The sequence below is a fragment of the Stegostoma tigrinum genome, chromosome 1, assembly GCF_030684315.1.
Source record: "Stegostoma tigrinum isolate sSteTig4 chromosome 1, sSteTig4.hap1, whole genome shotgun sequence".
Classification (NCBI taxonomy): Eukaryota; Metazoa; Chordata; class Chondrichthyes; order Orectolobiformes; family Stegostomatidae; genus Stegostoma; species Stegostoma tigrinum.
Genome location: NC_081354.1, coordinates 114092168 through 114113366, shown reverse-complemented (window position 1 = coordinate 114113366; position 21199 = coordinate 114092168). Strand labels below are relative to the sequence as shown.

At 46.9% G+C, this 21199-nt stretch overlaps 1 protein-coding gene across 4 annotated transcripts in view; it reads right to left on the bottom strand.

Annotated features, from left to right (window-relative positions):
- Nucleotides 1-21199, bottom strand: part of micu3a (mitochondrial calcium uptake family, member 3a) — a 198754-nt gene that overhangs the window by 56934 nt on the left and 120621 nt on the right. For all 4 annotated transcript variants that reach the window (XR_007248902.2, XR_007248903.2, XM_048544469.2 and 1 more), the window contains one exon: nt 8828-8922. Coding sequence is in view for 2 of the 4 variants with exons in the window: in XM_048544469.2 (XP_048400426.2) it covers nt 8828-8922 (95 nt within the window). In the remaining 2 variants the exon portion in view is untranslated. The remainder of the gene's footprint in view (nt 1-8827; nt 8923-21199) is intronic.

Genomic DNA, 21199 nt, shown 5'->3' with positions numbered 1-21199 from the left:
TCTTCCCTCATTGTATTGCTGCAGCCCTGCAAATTTATTTCCTACAAGTCCAATTTTCTTTTGATATCAATTAATCGTTACCACTTCCATCTCCTATATCGGCAGTTAGATCCAGATCATGCCCAGAATCTGCATATGATGTCAAAAATCAAACACTACCAGGTTATAGACCAACAGTTTTATTTGAAAACAAGGTTTCGGAGTCTCGCCTGAAGAAGTGAGACTCCAAAAGCTTGTGTTTTCAAATAAAGCTGTTGGACTCTAACTTGGTATTGCGTAATTTCTGACCTTGTCCAGCCCAGTCCAACAGCGGTAGCTCTGCACATAAAAGTTCTTATTCAGATTTGGTCCGCATTCATTACCAAAATCTTAAATATGTGTTCCATGTTTTTGCACCTTCAACTAATAATAGCTTTTCATTATTTACTTTAATGAAACTTCCCATAATCTTGCTCAAATCTCAATTTCAAAGGATCTATCAAATCGCAAATGATTTCAGAAAAATCAGTAAAATGTATTAGTCAGAGAAATTGTTTGGCCATTTAGATGAAATTCTGTACAATTGTAATCCTTTGCCTTTTATATAAGTGTCCACATCAGGAGGACAGTCTCTCAGCTTTGGAGCTAGTACATAAACTTTTGTTTTTCAATATCATCTCATATCTAAGGCTTCCAAAGTAGCTTGCAACAAATTGCAAACTGTAAAACAGTCATAAACATAACCAGGAGACTGCGTCCCTGGAGAAGGAGCACGCAGTGTCCACCAATATTCTTGACGTCTTTCGGGAGAGGTGGCATTGCAGGGTGTGGGGTACTTTATTTCCCCCTCCACTTCTATTTTAATTTGATCCCTACTCTGCTCTTCACCTTTTCGGCTGCATACGCATTGCCCCAGGGGGCTCTGCTTGCTACTGTTCTTTGGTTACATGGGTGTTCTTCCTGGTGGTGTACTATCAATAAAATTATTTACACATCTGGATGTTTCTTACACAGTAAGAATACCAGGAAATTAGAATTTCTTCTGTTCAGGTGACTGACTCTGAGCTGGCTGATCACAGCCAGTGTACTGGAAATAAGGAATGACTTTGGGATGGGATACCGACTTCTGTGCAGTTATTTCATGAGTCAAATGAAAGATCCCAGATCCAAAACAATGGCTGGGGTCTTGACAGTCACTGCAGCAATAAGCCCTGATAGGTAAAAGAAATATAAACAGGAGGCTCCCTCCCCTTCACTCTTTCTTACATGTAGGCATCGCCCCTATGGGGTTGTGCTTGTCACTTTTTTTTTGGCCACACGTGTTTTTCTTGGTGGTGGACTATTAATAAAGGTATTTACACAACGCGTGTTTTTCACTGTGTCCTGCACCTATACACACACACACACACACACACACAAACAACATGGGTGCTGGAGAAATGAGCACGACTGCTGTATGGCAGTTAGTCACAAAAGAAAAGCAAATAATTTAAAATAAACAGCAGACTAGAATCTCCTTAGTTCTGGTGATTGACTCTGAGCTGGATGGCCACAGTTTTCTGTGGAGGAAGAAACTTGGTGGAGGATTGTGCTGTGGGCTCAAGTCTCCTTTTGGCTGTATTAGCCTTCTATTTTAACTGCTGCTGCAGCCTGGGCCAATTCTGCTGTCACCGCTGTCGCCTTTACGCTCTAAGAACTGGGACTGTTGCTTTTGCTGGGGCCTATTGAGAATGGAGATTGCTGCAGTTGTTAAGGGAGCACCCACCAGAAGACCCCCAAAATATCGGGCCCCAGCCACACTTATGCTGGGACGTCCACAGCCTTAGGTTCAGCTGCCTCAACCCTGGCTGCAACCCTTTTTCCCTTTAGGCTCCTTACCAAGGGTCTAGGCGTTATGGCTTACCTGCAGCCAAACATGACCAGCAAGGCCATGGCGAGTGTGGTCAGCCCACTAGCCATTATTGCTGTGGCCAAGATGCATGGGAAAGCCATATTTTTCCTGCAGTCCAAGCAGGCAGTACACCTGGCCATGTGAAAGGGGCTCAGTGTGGACAGGGCATATTTACCTGTTGATCCTCTGGAAGTCATGGCCCAGTGGATCGTGATTTCCAACGTTCTGCCCTTTGCTGCCAGTGAGTTCCTTCGCCCCCACCTACAATCACTGGGGGAAATCTGCACGGGTGTTACACTGCTCTTGCTCAGATGGAAGGTCCCTGCCCTTAAACATGTTTACTCCTTCCAGTGCCTGGTCTTTATTTGCTTGGCCTGGGAGGATGTGACTGAAGGCTCATTTCCTGTGATCCACAATGGCGCGACCTACCATGTCTTCTGGTCGGCGGCTGGCATATAGTGCCATCTCTGCTGAGAGGTAGGGGCATGTAAGAAAGGACGGTGCCACCCTGAAGACCGACTGTATCACACCAGGTGGCACTGCTGCACCCACTCCTCCTGCCTTCAAAGCAACACTGGGAGCCTGACAATTGGGGCCCAAGCTGGAGGTCACTGTCACAGTGGCCTCTGGCGGGGAGAGTGTTGGGCATCTGGCCAGTAAGGCAGCATGGGGAACAACTACGAGCCCTAGGGCCTCCCTCATGGCTGCATCCCCTTGGGCTCTGAGTCCAACCACCACCTTGCAACACCAGACCTTGGGGACTCCAAGCCTGACCCTGTCCAGTGTTACTGGGTCCCCGCCAAACAAAATTGGACCTTGGGGGCTCTGTTGTCAGCCCCCATCCTGTGGTACTGACACTGAAGATTCCAACCAAAAGCTAGGCCCCTGCCATGTCCACTATCATTTGACAGCCATGTGCCAGGGCAGGAAGTGATGCAACTGGCATTTTCTGCCCTCACTATGCCCCCTGCCTTCCCCCAGCCAGTAGTGTTCCCGGAAAGGCTGGAGGAAGGGCCTTCAAACTCCTGACGACCAGGACAGGTCGTGGAGGGGAGGCCATTACAACAACCATCATGACCAACGGAAAGATGTGCTACTCGCTGCAGGGAGAAGACTTCCCTGTCACATGGGTAAATCGTCGTTCCTCCCTAGGGGTGAGCCTGCGGCAACTCCTGCCTCTCCTGTGCAACTGCTGCACCTCCACTGGTCCCCAGTGACGAGCCAGAGACTCATGTAGGCCACTGTGCAGGCACTGCAACTGAAAGCCCTGCTGGATCATTGAGCGGTAGAGAGGTAGGTGTTTTCTTTCCTCCCAGATTGTTTTCCTGGGCCCTCTAGCTCTGGGAAACTACCATTTCCCTGAGGACCTGGGCATCCCGGTGTTGGGAGAGGAGTGGGGTCCAAAGTATCTGCTGCCCGATGACCCAGACCGAGAGTGGATCTCAACGGAGCACATTGAGGACGTTCCTGCCAGTGAACCTAAGGGGATTGGAACCAGCTGGCGGTTCAGGACCAGCCCCCACACTTGCCACGAGTGACTTGCTGGCTGACAAGGATGACCACCTGGAGGAGTGTTCTGGCTCGGTGGTGGGTTCTGGGGATGACATGGATTCTGTCTCCAGCAAGATTTTAGACTTCCTACTGCCTCCCACCAAGCTCTGGGCCTTTACAGAGGGTACTTGTGGTTGCCATGATAGAGGACGGGTGGCTCTCGACTGTTGGGAAGATTTTGAGCTGGTCTTCTGGTCCAACCAGGCTGCTCGTCATGCACCTGGGTTCGACCAGAACGAAAGGTGGCTGTTTATAGGATTCCTTGCAATGGAAGGGACCTGTATGCCCCAGCTCCATTCTCCCAGTAAATGTTTCTAACAACAGTTTCACTAGTTGTGGTTACGCACTACTACTGACAATGTAGACTCCCATAGTCAGCCTCAACATGAACGGCAGCAAGGAGTCACAACACAGATTCCAGAACTTCTCAGTGCTTTGGGATGGGAGTTCGTGATATGCTTCCTGCAAGAAACCCGTACCACTTCAGAAGACAAAACTACCTGGCTCCTGAAGTGGCAAGGAAGGGGTCTGCATGAGTCACCTCACCCATAAATCTGGCGAGATGGTTAGTTTGTTAGCCCAACATTTTCAGCTAGAGATGCTGGGGGTCAAGAAGCCTGTGCCAGGCTGTTCGCTTCACCTGACGGTGTGACTGGGAGGCACAGTGTTTCACTTTGTGAACATCTATGCTCCCTTGGTCAGGACCAAGCAAACACACTTCTACGGAGAAGAGTCCACTCATTTCGCCACCATTGACAAAGGCCAGTGCGTTGTCCTTGGTGGGGTGTGGGGGCATTTTAACTGCATCCTTGAGGACAGGGACCATGGAGGCGCCGGGTCTGGTTTGGCATCAGGTAGGAGATTGGGGGATTTGGTCAAATCCTTCCATCTGGTGGATGTCTGATGAAATCTCCATCCCGATTCCATCGCCTTCACCTTTGACAGGCCTGGCGTTGGAGCATCGAGGGTCGACTGTCTATATATTTCATGGGCATATGCTTCCTGTGGTCCAGTGTCCTCCATTCAGCAGGTGCTGTTCAGCACCCAGCTCTGGTCTGCGTACTGACGTTTTAACAACCTGTTGCTGGAGGACAAGCAGTTCCTGGACTCATTTTGTATCAGAGATAATAGGAACTGCAGATGCTGGAGAATCCGAGATAACAAGGAGGGGAACTGGATGAACACAGCAGGCCAAGCAGCATCATAGGAGCAGGAATGTTGACGTTTCGGGCCGAGACCCTTCATTTAGGCCCGAAACATCAGCCTTCCTGCTCCTAAGTTGCTGCTTGGCCTGCTGTGTTCATCCAGCTTTACACCTTGTCATCCTGGACTCAATTTGTTGGTTCTGGGCCAGCTGGGGAAGGAAGCAGGGGGAGCTTCCACTCCTTAAGGCTATGGTGAGGTGTGGGCAAATCTCACATCCACCTCTTCTGTCAGGTGTACGTGAGGGTGTCAACAAAGAGGCGGAAGTTCAGGATCAAGGAGTTGGGGGGGGGAGGTGCTTGACTTGGAGTCACGTCTCAGTCAGCCCAATGTAGACCCAGCCTTGCAGGACGTATAAAAAGAGAAGGCCACACTTGGTGACCCACAGCTCGTCAGGTCCTGGGATGTGTACATGAGATCATGGATCAAGTTTCTCCAGGACCTGGACCGCAGCTCCCCCTTCTACTCTGCTGGAAGAAAGGCATGGCATCCATCAGCAGCTCCTTGTGGTGTTGGCTAATGAAGGGTCCCCGTGTCAGATCCACCACCAGGAAAACACCCATGTGGCCGAGAAAGCTGTGACACACAGAGCTCCAGTAGGGCCAAAGCTTGCGTTAAAGATAAAGTGAAGGAGAGGGTAAGGACTAAATCAAAATAGAATTGGAAGGGGAAATAAACCACTCCACACACATCCCCCACAGTGCCCACCTCTTTCTAGAGGCATCAAGAGTGTTGGTCGTCACCACAATCTCCTTTTCCAAGGACTCCCAGGCTCAAATATAACAGGAAGATGGGCAGAAAGTCAGCAGAAATAAATCCCTCCTTGGCCCACTGCCTGGACCTGTTAACAGCCAGCTTGGCCACTTCCAGGAGCAGAGGTGGGAGATCCTTTAACCTGCCTGCTCCCTTTTGCAATGGGTGCCCAAACAGCAGAGCATGGCATTGAAGTACAACCAAAATAAAGGAGAAGGTCTTTGAGAAAACTAAACAGGGGGCACAAATTTACACAACCAACATAGACATGGTTCACAGATTCCACAGCACCGCAAAAAAGACGGTTAGGTAGACAAAAGGGGTGACCATGGGTGCCCTCATGGGCCCATGCTAGGCCTGCCTCTTTGTACGATACATGGAACAGTCCCTCTTCCACAGCTACACAGGCACTATCCCACACTTCTTCCTCCATTACATTGATGAGTGGATCGGTGCCGCCTCATGCTCCCAAGAGGAGCTCAAACAGTTCGTCCATTTTACTAACAGCTACGACCCCAACCTTAAGTTCACCTGAAAAAAAACCTCACCCCCACTTCCTACCTACACAACTACTGGCTTCATCCCTGCCCCTTTGACCTGACCATCTTCCCTCCTACCTATCTGCCCCTCTCTCCTCACTAACCGACCCCCATCCCAACTCCGTACCTACATTCACCTTTACTGGATTCATCCCCGCCTCCTTGGCCTATCCATCTTCTCTCCAGCTCCGGCTCCACTACACACTTTCTATCACCACCTCCCCCTCTCTCCATTTATTTGAGCCCCTTCCTCTCCCCCATTTCTGAAGAAGGGTCCAGACCCGAAACATCAGGAAGCGGAGGCCTTCAGGTCAAGACCTCCCTGTACATGGACGATGTCGCCGTCTTCTGCACCGATCGTCGGTCGGTGAGTAGACTATTGGACATCTGCGGCCAGTTTGAACTGGCCTCGGGTGCCAAAGTCAATAGGGGTGAGAGCGAGGTCATGTTCTTCGGGAACTGGGACGACCGCTCCTTCATCCCCTTCACCGTCAGGACGGACTACCTGATGGTGCTGGGTGTTTGGTTTGGTGGAGCTGGGGCATGCACTAAGACTTGGGAGGAGCGTATCGCCAAATTGAAGCAGAAGCTGGGCAGGTGGATGCTCCGGTCCCTCTCCATTGCGGGTAAGAACCTGGTTGTCAGGTGCGAGGGGCTTTCGGTACTGTTGTATGTGGCGCAGGCCTGGCCTATTCCCCGGACCTGCGCCGCTGTGGTCACCTGGGCCATCTTCCACTTCATTTGGGGATCGAGGATGGACCGGGTCCGCAGAGACACCATGTACAAAGACCTGGGAAATGGGGGAAAGGGCGTACCGAACGCCACCCTCACCCTGACGGCTACCTTTGTGTGCGGCTGCATCAAGCTGTGCGTAGATCCTCAGTACGCAAACACCAAGTGTCACTACTTACTGAGGTTCTACCTGTCCTCGGTGTTGCGAAGGATGGGCCTGGCCTCGTTGCCGCGGAACGCTCCAAGTAGTTGGACCGTTCCGTACCACCTGTCCTTCGTGGAGAAATTTTTGAAAGGAAACACCTTTGACCACTCGGCCGTCAGGCAGCGGTCAGCACGTAGTATCCTCGGGACCCTTCGGGAAAAGGAGAGGGTGGCTCCCGTCGTGTGGTTCCGCACGCAGACTGCCAAAGTCGTTTGGCAGAATGCCTCATCGTCAGAACTTTCAAACAAGCACAAGGACATTGCTTGGCTGGCGGTGAGAGGGGCTCTGCCAGTGAGATCCTTTATGCATGCCCGGAATCTCTGCACCACCGCACGCTGCCCTCGAGGTGGCTGCGGGGGGGGGACGAGACTGTCGATCACCTCCTTCTGGAGTGTGCCTATGCGCAGGAGGTCTGGAGGGGGATGCAGTGGTATTTGTCGAGTTTTGTCCCGAGCAGCTCCGTGACGCGGGACTCCGTGCTCTACGGGCTGTTTCCGGGGACGCACACTGAGACCAACATCAACTGAGCCTGGAGGACCATCAATGTGGTGAAAGACGCTCTTTGGTCTGCCCGCAACTTGCTAGTCTGCCAGCTGAAAGAAGTGACCCCGACCGAGTGTTGCAGACTGGCGCACTCCAAGGTCCAAGACTACGTGCTGAGGGATGCGCTAAAGCTTGGGGCAGCTGCCGCCAAGGCGCAGTGGGGAAAGACCACCGTATGAGCCCCCTCGTCCAGAAAAGGGAAAAGAACCCTATCTGGTAACTGGGCCCAGCTGGCGCCTTCCCCAACTGGTCAGGGGGCCAACTGGGACTGTGCGGGGTGACGACGGGGCGGTTTCTTTGCTTTGTTTTTTTTTTCTCTGTTTTTTTTTCCCTTTAGTTGGTGTACGTACCCCCGGGTAACCCGGAGCGGCTTGCATGACTGGGTAGGCGTATAAATGTTTTATTTTTTGTACATTCTATGAATAAAGTATATTTTTTCAAATAAAAAAAAGTGTACCCTGCAAAATTAAATAAATGGCGACTTGGTGACGGGTTACTGGGCTTTGTGCAGTTATTTAGGCCCTTTAACCAAGAAAAAAAATACTGGCATTGCAGCAGTCCAGAGTAGGTTCATGAGGTTGATCCCAGCTGTGGAGGGATTTTATAAGGAGGTTTTGACTAGGTTAGCCTTCCACTGGAGTTTATAAGAACTAGAGGTAATCTTACTGAAACAAATAATATTTTTAGGAGGCTTGACAAAGTAGATATGGACAGATTTTTCCCTTGTGGGAGATTCTAGGACCAGAGGATATAATCTCAAGAGCTTGGTTACCCATTTAAGATGAGAATGAGGAGGAATTTCTTCTTTCAGCAGGTAATGAATAGGAAGAATTCTTTTGCCACAGAGATATATATAGGCTGGGTATAGTTTTAATCCTCAAGTATGTTCAAGGCTGAGAATAGCAGACCAATAATGTAATCAGTTGGTATGATGAAAGGCAGGAAAGTGGAACTGAGGGCTATTGGATCAGCTATGGTCTAACTGAATAGCGGATAGACTTGATGGGATGAATGGCCTTCATATGATCCTTTATCTCTGTTTCATATCTAAAAATAAAACTGATAAAACATCAAAAAAACTATAAACATGCTAAATATAACATGAACATCTGGAACAAAAACAAAGTTGCTGGAAAAGCTCAGCTGGTCTGGCAGCATCATTGAAGAAAAAAAATCAGAGTTAATGTTTTGGGTCAAATGATTCTTTCTCAGAACTGAGGAAGGATCACTGGACCTGAAACATTAACTCTGATTATTTTCTTCACAGATGCTGCCAGACTTGCTGAGCTTTTCCAGCAACTTTGTTTTTGTTCCTGATTTACAGCATCCACAGTTCTTTTAGTTTTGAACTTAGTGAATATCTGAAAGCTCGGTAATCACTAAATTAGCAAGCATATCTAAATTTATGAAGACTTTCAATTGATGACTTACCTATAAAAATCATCAAAATTCAGCTCAGCTTTGCCTTTTCTTCCAAAAAAATGCACAAGTAATGTAGTATCTACAAAGAAATTTTCTTCTGCACGCTGGAACAAAACAGATAAAAATGATCATAGTCACATGATGCTTTAAAAAGTTTCCGGTCTTAAAATTTATCACTTTTTAAAATCCATTTGTAAATTTACATGTTAAGGCTTTTTGTTGGAATCAAAAATCCCAAATTTAATCAAAACACTTCCCCGATGGAAGTATCAATTTTATAAAATAAACATATCTCTTGGTATATTGCATTGCTAACTGGTGAGTCTCATCTAGCACCTCTCCCATACTCCCAGTCGCAAACCATTTCAACTCCCCCTTCCATTCCTTAGACATGTTCATCCTGGGCCTCCTGCAGTGCCACAATGATGCCACCCGAAGGTTGCAGGAACAACAACTCATATTCCGCTTGGGAACCCTGCAGCCCAATGGTATCAATGTGGATTTCACCAGCTTCAAAATCTCCCCTCCCCTCACTGCATCCCAAAACCAGCCTAGCTCGTCCCCACCTCCCTAACCCGTTCTTCCTCTCACCTATCCCCTCCTCCCACCTCAAGCCACACGCCCATTTCCGACCTACGAACCTCATCCCGTCCCAAAGAACAAAGAAAAGAACAAAGAAAAATTACAGCACAGGAACAGGCCCTTTGGCCCTCCAAGCCTGCACTGATCAAGATCCTCTGTCTAACCTGTCATCTATTTTCTAACGGTCTGTGTCCATTTGCTCCCAGCCCATCCATGTACCTGTCCAGATATATCTTAAAAGACACTAACGTGTCTGTGTCTACCACCTCCGCTGGCAATGCGTTCCAGGCATCCACCACCCTCTGCGTAAAAAACTTTTCACGCATATCTCCCTTAAACTTTCCACGTCTCACTTTGAACTCATGACCCCTAGTAATTGACTCCCCCACTCTGGGAAAAAGTTTCTTGCTATCCACCCTGTCTATACCCGTCATGATTTTGTAGTCCTCAATCAGGTCCCCCCTCAATCTCCATCTTTCTCACGAAAATAATCCTAATCTACTCAACCACTCTTCATAGCTAGCACCCTCCAAACCAGGCAACATCCTAGGGAACCTCCTCTGCAACCTCTCCAAAGCATCCACATCCTTTTGGTAATGTGGCAACCAGAACTGTACACAGTACTCCAAATGTGGCCGAACCAAAGTCTTATACAACTGCAACATGACCTGCCAACTCTTGTACTCAATACCCAGCCCAATGAAGGAAAGCATGCCATATGCCTTCTTGACCACCCTATTGACCTGCGTTGTCACCTTCAGGGAACAATGGACCTGAACACCCAGATCTCTCTGTTCATCAATTTTCCCTAGGACTTTTCCATTTACTCTATAGTGCGCCCTTGAACTAAATCTTCCAAAATGCATCACCTCGCATTTGCCCAGATTGAATTCCATCTTCCATTTATCTGTCCAACTCTCCAGTCTATCTATATTCTGCTGTAATCTCTGACAGTCCCCTTCACTATCTGCTACTCCACCAATCTTAGTGTCATCTGCAAACTTGCTGATCAGATCATCTACACCTCCTTCCAAATCATTCATGTATATCACAAACAACAGTGGTCCCAGCAGAGATCCCTGTAGAACATCACTAGTCACAGGTCTCCAATTTGAGAAACTCTCTTCTACTACTGCTCTGTCTCCTGTTGCCTAGCCAGTTTTTTTATCCATCTAGCTAGCACACCCTGGACCCCATGTGACTTCACTTTCTCCATCAGCCTGCCATGGGGAATCTTATCAAATGCCTCAGGGAAGTCCATGTATATGACATCTACAGCCTTTCACTCATCAATCAACTTTGTCATGTCCTCAAATAATTCAATTAAGTTGGTAAGACATGATCTTCCCTGCACAAAACCATGTTGCCTATCACTGATAAGCCCATTTTCTTCCAAATGGGAATAGATCCTATCCCTCAGTATCTTCTCCAGTAGCTTCCCAACCACTGACGTCAGGCTCACGGGTCGACAATGACCTGGATTATCCTTGCTACCCTTTTTAAACAAGGTGACAACATTAGCAAGTCTCCAGTCCTCCGGGACCTCACCCATGTCTAAGGATGCTACAAAGATATCTGCTAAGGCCCCGGCTATTTCCTCTCTCGCTTCCCTCAATAACCTGGGATAGATCCCATCCGGACCAGGGGACTTGTCCACCTTAATGTCTTTTAGGATACCCAACACTTCCTCCTTCCTTATGTCAAGTTGACCTAGAGTAATCAGACATCTATCCCTAACCTCAACATCTGTCATGTCCCTCTCCTTGGTGAATACCGATGCAAAGTACTCATTAAGAATGTCACCCATTTTCTCTGACTCAGCGCATAACTTTCCTTCTTTGTCCTTAATCCTTTCTCTAGTTATCCTCTTACTCTTTATATAAGATTAGAAGGTTTTGGGATTTTCTTTAACCATGTTTGCCAGCAATATCTCATGTCCTCTCTTAGCCCTCTTAACCCGTTTCAGATTCGCCCTACATTCCCCATATTCCTCCAAAGCTTCATCTGTCTTCAGTCGCCTAGACGTCATGTATGCTTCCTTTTTCCTCTTGGCTAGTCTCATAACTTCAATGGTTCCCTAATCTTGCCATTTCTATTCCTCATTTTCACAGGAACATGTCTCTCCTGCATGCTAATCAACCTCTCTTTAAAAGCCTCCCACATATCAAATGTGGATTTACCTTCAAACAGCTTCTCCCAATATACATTCCCCAGATCCTGCAGAATCTTGGTATAGTTGGCCTTCCCCCAGTTTAGAACTCTTCCTTTAGGACCACTCCCATCCTTGTCCATAAATATTGTAAAACTTACGGAATTGTGGTCGCTATTTCCAAAGTAGACCCCTTCTGTAATTTCAACCACCTGGCCGGGTTCATTCCCCAACACCAGGTCCAGTATGGCCCTTTCCCGAGTTGGGCTACATACATACTGCTCCAGAAAACCCTCCTGGACACGCCTTACAAATTCTGCTCCATCTTGACTCCTAACACTGCGTGAATCCCAGACAATGTTGGGAAAATTAAAATCTCCCATCACCACCACCACCCTGTTTCTCCTACACCTTTCCATTATCTGTTTACATATTTCTATCTCATGCTCGCTGTTGGAGGCCTGTAGTATAGACCCAGCATTGTTACTGCATCCTTCCTATTTCTGAGTTCTACCCATATTGCCTCACTGCTCGAGTCCTCCATGGGACCCTCCTTCAGTACGGCTGTGATATCGTCTTTGACCGGTATTGCAACTCCTCCACCCCTTTTACCTCCCTCTCTATCCTGTCTGAAGCAGCGATATCCTGGGGCAACTAGTTGCCAATCATGCCCTTCCCTCAACAGTCTCAGTAATAGCAATAACATCATGCTTCCAGGTACCGATCCAAGCCCTAAGCTCATCTGCCTTACGTACTACACTTCTCGCATTAAAACAAATGCACCTCAGACCACCTGCCCCTTTGTGTTCATCATCTGCTCCCCGACTACTATTCCCTTTAGTCACACTGACTCCATTATCTAGTTCCCTACAGGCTTTTGTTACTACCACTTTTCTGTCCAATATTTGGTTCTCATCCCAAGCCACATTAGTTTAAACCCTCCCCCACAGGTCCCCTCGACCTGTCCGTTCTCCCCGGACTGACCTATCCCCTCCCCACCTCCTATCTACACTCTCCTCTTCTGGCTTCATCCGCGCCTCTTTAACCTGTCTGTCTCCTCTCCACCTATCTTCTCCTCTATCCATCTTTGATCTGCCTCCCCGTCTCTCCCTATTTATTTCTGAACTCTCTCCCCCTCCCTCTTTTCTGATGAAGGATCTAGGCCCGAAACATCACCTTTTGTGCTCCTAAGATGCTGCTTGGCCTGCTGTGTTCATCCAGCTCTACACTGTGTTATCTCGGATTCTCTAGCATCTGCAGTTCCCATTGTCTCTGTCCCATAGACAACTCTTCTCTCATCTCCATCTTCTGCACCATAATATTTTTGAGTCTTTTTCTATTTTCCACAGAACTCTTCTCTTTCCAAAGCTTCAAATATTTTTGTTTACATGCTCTACTAAACCATGCATTCATTTTATATTAAAATAAAGACTTGGAATCATTGAGATGTACAGCACAGAAACAGACTCATCGATCCAACTTGCTGACCAGATATCCTAAATTAATCTAGTCACATTTGCCAGCATTTGGCCCATATTCCTTCAAACTCTTCCTACTCGTAGAACATAGAACATTACAGCACAGTACAGGCCCTTCGGCCCTCGATGTTGTGCCGACTTGCCGTACCAATTTGCAGCCCATCTAACCTACACTATTCCATGTACATCCATATGCTTGTCCAACGATGACTTAAATGTACCTAAAGTTGGCGAATCTATTACCGTTGCAGGGAAAGCGTTCCATTCCCTTACTGCTCTGAGTAAAGAAACTACCTCTGACATCTGTCCTATATCTTTCACCCCTCAATTTAAAGCTATGCCCCCTCATGCTTGCCGTCACCATCCTAGGCAAAAGGATCTCCCTATCCACCCTATCTAACCCTCTGATTATTTTATATTATACCCATCCAGATGCCTTTTAAATGTTGTAATTGTACCAGCCTTCACCACTTCCTCTGGAAGTTCTTTCCATACACATACCACTCTCTGCATGAAACAGTTGTCCCTTAGGTCTCTTTTAAATCTTTTCCCTCTAACCTTAAAGCTATACCCTTCAGTTTGGGACTCCACCACCCTATTCACCCTATCCATGTCCCTTATGATTTTATAAACTTCTATAAGGTCACCCTTCATCCTCTGACACTCCAGAGAAAACAGGCCCAGCCTCTTCAACTTTCCCAATTGTTCACATCCTCCAACCCTGGCAATATGCTTGTGAACCTTTTTTTGAACGCTTTCAAGTTTCACAACATATTTCCCTCAGCAGGGAGGCCAGAATTGAACACAGTATTTCAAAATTCAAACTTATTCTTTCAAAACGACAATTTCTTCAATCTTCAATTTTTCCTTCAATCTAAAGTGTTTTATAGTTCTCATTGAGCTACCACTCAATTTTAGATGTGTCTCATCCATTTTATTTTTAAATTAGTGTTTTCACAATCGTTTATTTCACAAACGTTTGTATGGGATGTTTACCATTCCCTTGCATTACTGTTAGACAAGAGGATACAAGTTATGTGACCTGGATAAAGGGAAAATCATGATCAAATAGTCCTAAACATTCATGAAACACTGGCAAGATCTCAGTCAGACTACTACGTTCTGTTCTGCACACCATACTTCAGAAAGATTATCAAGGATTTGGAGAGGATGCAGGAGAAATCTACTAGGATTGTAGCAGGGATAAAGAACTTCAGTTACATGGGGGAAACTGCAGAAGCTGGGTTGGTCACTTTGAAGCAGCGAAGATCAACAGGACATTTCATTGATGTATCTAAGATTCCAACTATTTTGAGTGGAAATAAGGGGAAACAATTTCCGCAAGGGTCAATAACTGCAAGATTAAGGTAAGTTGCAGAACACTAGAAACAAAATAAGGAAATTTTTATATGAAAAAAATACAGCAAGTTTGTTGTGATCCAAAAGATGCTGCCTGAAAGACCAGTGCAAGTTCATTCAAATGGAAAATTTCAAAAAGGATACGAATAACAAATTGTAGGAAAAAAACAATTACATATCTCTAGACAAGAAACCAGGGTGGGGCTATTTGTTTACTTCACCAAAGCTGGCACAGGCTGAATGGTATCCTGCTGTGCTGTCTTTCTGTGATTCTAATGAGTCAAAACCATTAATTGCTGACAGAAAAATATCAAGAGACAAAATTCTCAATTGAAGAGAGCAAAAATCTCGCAGCTGGATAAAATTGATACCTGAACCTAAAACAAAATATTTTACTTCTAATTTTTGGAACCTAATACAATGAGAAAAATCAGGAGCAATACAAAATGGCACAAACATATTTCTAAAAATGTCAACTTAAGTACATCTGGTTAAACAGATCAAGGTAGAAAAAAAGAGCTCAATTTAAATTCAACTGCATCTGTCCACATTTCCTTGAGCTTAAAATATCAAAGTGAAATCAAGGTATCAGACAGCAAGTGCTTTTTAGAGCACTTTTTGATAGCCAGTTGCAGAAGCAGAAGCAGCAATATGCTTCAAACCGCACATCCTCCGCCCAATCTCACGTAAACCTGTGGCTTCTCTTCAGAATGTGGGCTTTCTTTTGCCTGGGACTATTGATAATATAATTGAATATGCAAGGAATGCAGGGAGTAAGAGCAGGCAGAAGTTTAGTTTAATTCGACGTCATATTTGACACAACATTGTGGAGTGAAGGTAACAAAGTGTGAAGCTGGATGAACACAGCAGGCCAAGCAGCATCTCAGGAACACAAAAGCTGACGTTTCGGGCCTAGACCCTTCATCGGAGAGGGGGATGGGGAGAGGGAACTGGAATAAATAGGGAGAGAGGGGGAGGCGGAGGCATGTGCTGAGGAAGGTGATGTGACTGTGGTACCTGGTTTGCTTCAGGACATGGTCGAGCAGTTTCAAGGCTGAAGAGATTACAAGAGAGTTGCAGTGGGAGAGAGATTCCCTGAGGTTGGTCCGGAGGGAGGAGGGTAACTTCTTCAGGTTAGGCATCCCTGGAAGAGGTTTCGCAGTGGGGTTGAAATTGTATCAGTGATAATGTGAACTGCAGATGCTGGAGAATCCAAGATAACAAAGTGTGGAGCTAGATGAACACAGCAGGCCAAGCAGCATCTCAGGAGCACAAAAGCTGACGTTTCGGGCCTAGGCCCTTCATCAGAGAGGGGGATAGGGAGAGGAAACTGGAATAAATAGGGAGAGGGGGGGAGGCAGACCAAAGATGGATAGAGGAGAAGATAGGTGGAGAGGAGAGTATAGGTGGGGAGTGGATAGGTCAGTCCAGGATGCGGTCGGTAGGTGGGAAATGGAGGTGTGGCTAGAGGTGGGAGGAGGGGATAGGTGGGAGGAAGAACAGGTTAGGGAGGCGGGGATGAGCTGGGCTGGTTTTGTAAAGCAGTGGGGGGAGGGGACAAGCTGGGCTGGTTTTGGGATGCAGTGGGGAGGGGGAGATTTTGAAGCTTGTGAAGTCCACATTGATACCATTGGGCTGCAGGGTTCCCAAGCGGAATATGAGTTGCTGTTCCTGCAACCTTCGGGTGGCATCATTGTGGCACTGCAGGAGGCCCATGATGGACATGACGTCTGAGGAATGGGAGAGGGAATTAAAATGGTTCGCGACTGGAAGGTGCAGTTGTTTATTGCGAACCGAGCGGAGGTGTTCTGCAAAGCGGTCCCCAAGCCTCCGCTTGGTTTCCCCAATGTAGAGGAAGACATGCCGGGTACAGTCGATACAGTATACCACATTGGCAGATGTGCAGGTGAACATCTGCTTAATATGGAAAGTCATCTTGGGGCCTGGGATGGGGGTGAGGGAGGAGGTGTGGGGGCAAGTGTAGCAGGGCCTGTTCCTGTGCTGTACTGTTCTCTGTTCTATTGCTGCATAAATGCCAGCTGAGTTGCCCTTGCAAAGGGCTAACATAGAAGGTGCCGGGTGTGGTGGGGGTGGAGGGGAGTGTGGAGCGGACAAGGGAGTCATGGAGTCATGGGCCTCCTGCAGTGCCACAATGATGCCACCTGAAGGTTGCAGGAGCAGCAACTCATATTCCGCTTGGGAACCCTGCAGCCCAATGGTATCAATGTGGACTTCACCAGCTTCAAAATCTCTCCCTCCCCCACTGCATCCCAAAACCAGCCCAGGTCGTCCCCGCCTCCCTAACCTTTTCTTCCTCCCACCTAACCACTCCTCCCACCTCTAGCCACACCTCCATTTCCCACCTACCAACCTCATCCTGCCTCCTTGACCTGTCCGTCCTCCCTGGACTGACCTATCCCCTCCCCACCTATACTCTCCTCTCCACCTATCTTCTCCTCTATCCATCTTCAGTCCGCCTCCCCCTCTCTCCCTATTTATTTCAGAACCCTCTCCCCATCCCCCTCTCTGGTGTAGGGTCTAGGCCCGAAACGTCAGTTTTTGTGCTCTTGAGATGCTGCTTGGCCTGCTGTGTTCATCCAGCTTCACATTTTGTTATCTTGGATTCTCCAGCATCTGCAGTTCACATTATCTCTGATCACAATTGTGGAGTGAAGGGCCTGTTCCTGTGCTGTACTGTTCTCTGTTCTATTGCTGCATAAATACCAGCTGAGTTGCCCTTGCAAAGGGCTAACATAGAAACAATGAGAAGAATGGCTTCCTTCTGTGTTGTAACCATTTTAGGTAATAGTAGGACAGGTGACCAAAAATATTATTAAAGAAAGTAGGTTTTAAGGAAGACAGGGAAGCAGAGAATTGGATAAGTTGGAGATAATGGGAACTGCAGATGCTGCAGAATCCAAGATAACAAAGTGTGGAGCTGGATGAACACAGCAAGCCAAACAGAGGATCCAACGCATCATCCTCTGCCGCTTCCGCCATCTGCAATCCGACCCCACCACCAAAGACATTTTTCCATCCCCACTTGTCAGCTTTCCAGAAGGACCACTCTCTCCGTGACTCTCTTGTTCGCTCCACACTCCCCTCCAACCCCACCACACCCGGCACTTTCCCCTGCAACCGCAGGAGGTGCTACACTTACCTCCATACCTCCTCCTTCACCCCCATCCCAGGCCCCAAAAAGACTTTCCACATCAAGTAGATGTTCACCTGCACATCTGCCAATGTGGTATACTGCATCCATTGTACCCAGTGTGGCTACCTCTACATTGGAGAAACCAAGCGGAGGCTTGGGGACCGCTTTGCAGAACACATCCGCTTGGTTCACAATAAACTGCACCTCCCAGTCGTGAACATTTCAACTCCCCCTCCCATTCCTTAGATGACATGTCCATCCTGGGCCTCCTGCAGTGTCACAACGATGCCACCCGACGGTTGCAGGAACAGCAACTCATATTCGACTTGGGAGCCCTGCAGTCCAATGGTATCAATGTGGATTTCACCAGCTTCAAAATCTCCCCTCCTCCCACTGCATCCCAAAACCAGCCCAGCTCGTCCCCGCCTCCCTAACCTGTTCTTCCTCTCACCTATCCCCTCCTCGCACCCCAAGACAAACTCCCATGTTCTACCTACTAAACTCATCCTGTTCCCTTGACCTGTCCTTCCTCCCCGGACTGACCTATCCCCTCTCTACCTCCCCACCTATACTCACCTCTACTGGCTCCATCCCTGCCCCTTTAACTTGTCTATCTCCTCTCCAACTATCTGCTCCTCTATCCATCTTCGATCCACCTCCCCCTCTCTCCCTATTTATTTCAGAACCCTGTCCCCCTCCCCCTTTTATGAAGAAGGGTCTAGGCCTGAAACATCAGCTTTTGTGCGCCTAAGATCCTGCTTGGCCTGCTGAGTTCATCCAGCTCCACACCATGTTACCTCAGATTCTCCAGCATCGGCAGTTCCCATTATCTCTGATACAAATTGAAAATCAGGATTAGTGGAGGTGGAGGCATCACAAAGCACTGGCTGACATCACTGGAAATTGGTTGGCAATAGCTGTTAATATTACTACATATTGTAGATTAATTTCAGATTGAAAACAAATAGAAGGTATATGTAGAGATTGCAAATGAAAAGACCTGTAAGAATTTTTAAAGAAATCAAATGAACAACTAATTTCTTAACTAACATCTGTTAAGATGGTGGCAGAGCAGTGGGGCTGCACGCAGGCTGTTGAGCACAGACTCGTCCACTGCTTTCTTCATTTTTGCTTTAGCTCTTTTTCTATTCTGTTTTCCTTTTTTTTAAAAAAGCCTTTTGCAGTGGGTGAATTGGCAGCATTAGCATGACTGCAAGAGTGAGGCATGCGTGGAATGGCGGCAGCCTTCCTGCAGTTGGAGGTAGCAGTGGGAACAACTCCTTCCAGTGACTGGAGATGGCAACAGCAGTGGCAGAAAGGGCACAATTCCTCCAACATTCAGGTATTGCAGCAGCATTGGCAGTGTCAGCAAAGCTCGCTTAATCATTGGAGGCCGTGACAGCAGTGTCAGCAAGAACGTGGCTGCTCAAGATGACGCTGATGAATAGTGACTGTAGACTTTTCACTGTATGCATGTGCTCCTATTGTGGAGTACACATGACAATGCAATCTAATGTGAGGGGTTCTTTTTCAGGTTGGTGACCAGTGGGATTCTACAGGAATCAGTGCTAGGACTATAACTGTTTACAATATATATTAATGACTTGGAGGAAGGAAGTGAATATACTTCAGACATTTCTAAATTGGCACAAAAATAGGTGGAATGGCAGACTGCGAGATAGATGCAGTTCACTGACAGATACTGATAGGTTAAGTAAATTGGTAAAACATTGACAAATAGATTATAATGTGGGAAAATATGAAGTTATTCAGTTTGGAAACTACAGCAAAAGAACAGTATTATATACATGGAGAAAAACTGCAGAAATCTGTAACAGAAGGGACTTGGAGGTACTTGTGCATAAAATGCAAAGCTAGCGCACAGGTGCAGCAGATAATCAGGAAGGCAAATGGAATGTGGGCTCTCATTTCAATGGTAGTAGGAACTGCAGATGCTGGAGAATCTGAGATAACAAGGTGTAGAGCTGGATGAACACAGCAGGCCAAGCAGAGGCATTTTGGGCCTAGTTTCTGAAGGAGGGTCTAGGCCCGAAACGTAAGTTTTCCTGCTCCTCTGATGCTGCTTGGCTTGCTGTGTTCATCCAATTCTACACCTTGTTATCTCTTGTTTCAATGGGGCTGGTGTATAAGAGTTGGCAAGTCTTACTGAACCATACAAGGTACTGGTGGAGTACCAGCTGGAGTACTGAGCTATTTTGGTCTCCTTACTTAAGGAAAGACATCATTTCATTGGAAGCAGTTCTGTGAAACTTCACTTGGATGACAGCCAGAAATGACGGACAATTTCATGAGCAAAGATTAAACAAATTAGGACTCTACTTATCGGAGTTTAGAAGAACAAAATGTGATCTCATTGAAACATACAGGATTCTTAAGGGGCTTGACAGGGCAAATGCTCATGGGACAGTCTAGGACCAGACGGCATAGTCTCAGGGTGCCAATTTATGGATGATATGGAAGTGCTGGTGGTGGACAGGGGTGGTAAAGGTCAAGTGATGAAGGAGCAGTGCTTCGAAAGCCTGTGATTTCAAATAAACTTGTTGAACAATAACCTAAGATAACAAGGTGTAGAGCTGGATGAACACAGCAGGCCAAGCAACATCAGAGATAGCAGGAAGGCTGACATTTTGGGCCTAGATACTTCTTCAGAAATGGGCTATATTCTAATGTCATGTGACTTCTGACTATGGATGAGATGAGAAGGACTTTCTTCTCTCAGAAGGCTGAGACACTTTGGAACTCCTTGCCACAGAGAGCTGTGGGGACAGAGTCCTTGTGTAAATTTAAGGCTGAGATAGATTCTTGATCAGTAGGAGAATCCATGATTACAAGGACAGGGCAGGAAAGTGGTCATAAGAAATGTCAGATCAGCAATGATCCTACTGAATGGTTGAGCAGGCTCAAAGGGGCAAATGGTCTACTCCTGTTCCTATTTCTTATCGTCTTGTGGTCTTCTTAATGAATACAGTTGAAATGCAAATAGAAGACGATGGTTTCAATATTCCCAATTGTTGTTTGGAAGTAATATCTGCTTATCCAAAAAAATAAAGAACTGCCGATGGTGGAAATCAAAACAAAAACAGAAATTTCTGGAGAAACTCAGCAGCTGTGGCAGCTGAAAGCAGAAGTGAGAAAGCAGAGTTAATGTTTGTGATCCAGTCACCCTTCTTCAGAACTGACTGCAGCTAAGGAATAGGAATGTGTTAGAGAGGGAGTTGGGGGAGGGGGAAAAGAGTAAATGATAGGTGGAGACGGAGCCCAGACTGAGAGAAAAACAGTTGGTACACAAAGTGGATAAAAGTCAGCCTGGGAGAATGAACTTTTGCTAATGTGGACTGTTAGTGGCTGACAACTGATGGTTTGTGGTGGCAGCCCATGTGATGGCAAATTTAACTTCTTTCTATGCACAGATGCTGCCAGATCTTCTGAGTTTTTCCAGCAATTTCTGGTTTTATATCTGTTCATACAATACTACAGAGTGGACAAGCTGCGTAACAAATCAGCAGCTGTGGATTCATCGATCCCCAGTCCCATGATCACTATTTCAAATCCATTCCCAGCCACTGTCCCTACTGTGCTTTACCACAACCAGCATTCATCTCATTCTGGAAGACGGCAGGAAACTTAAATAAAAAATA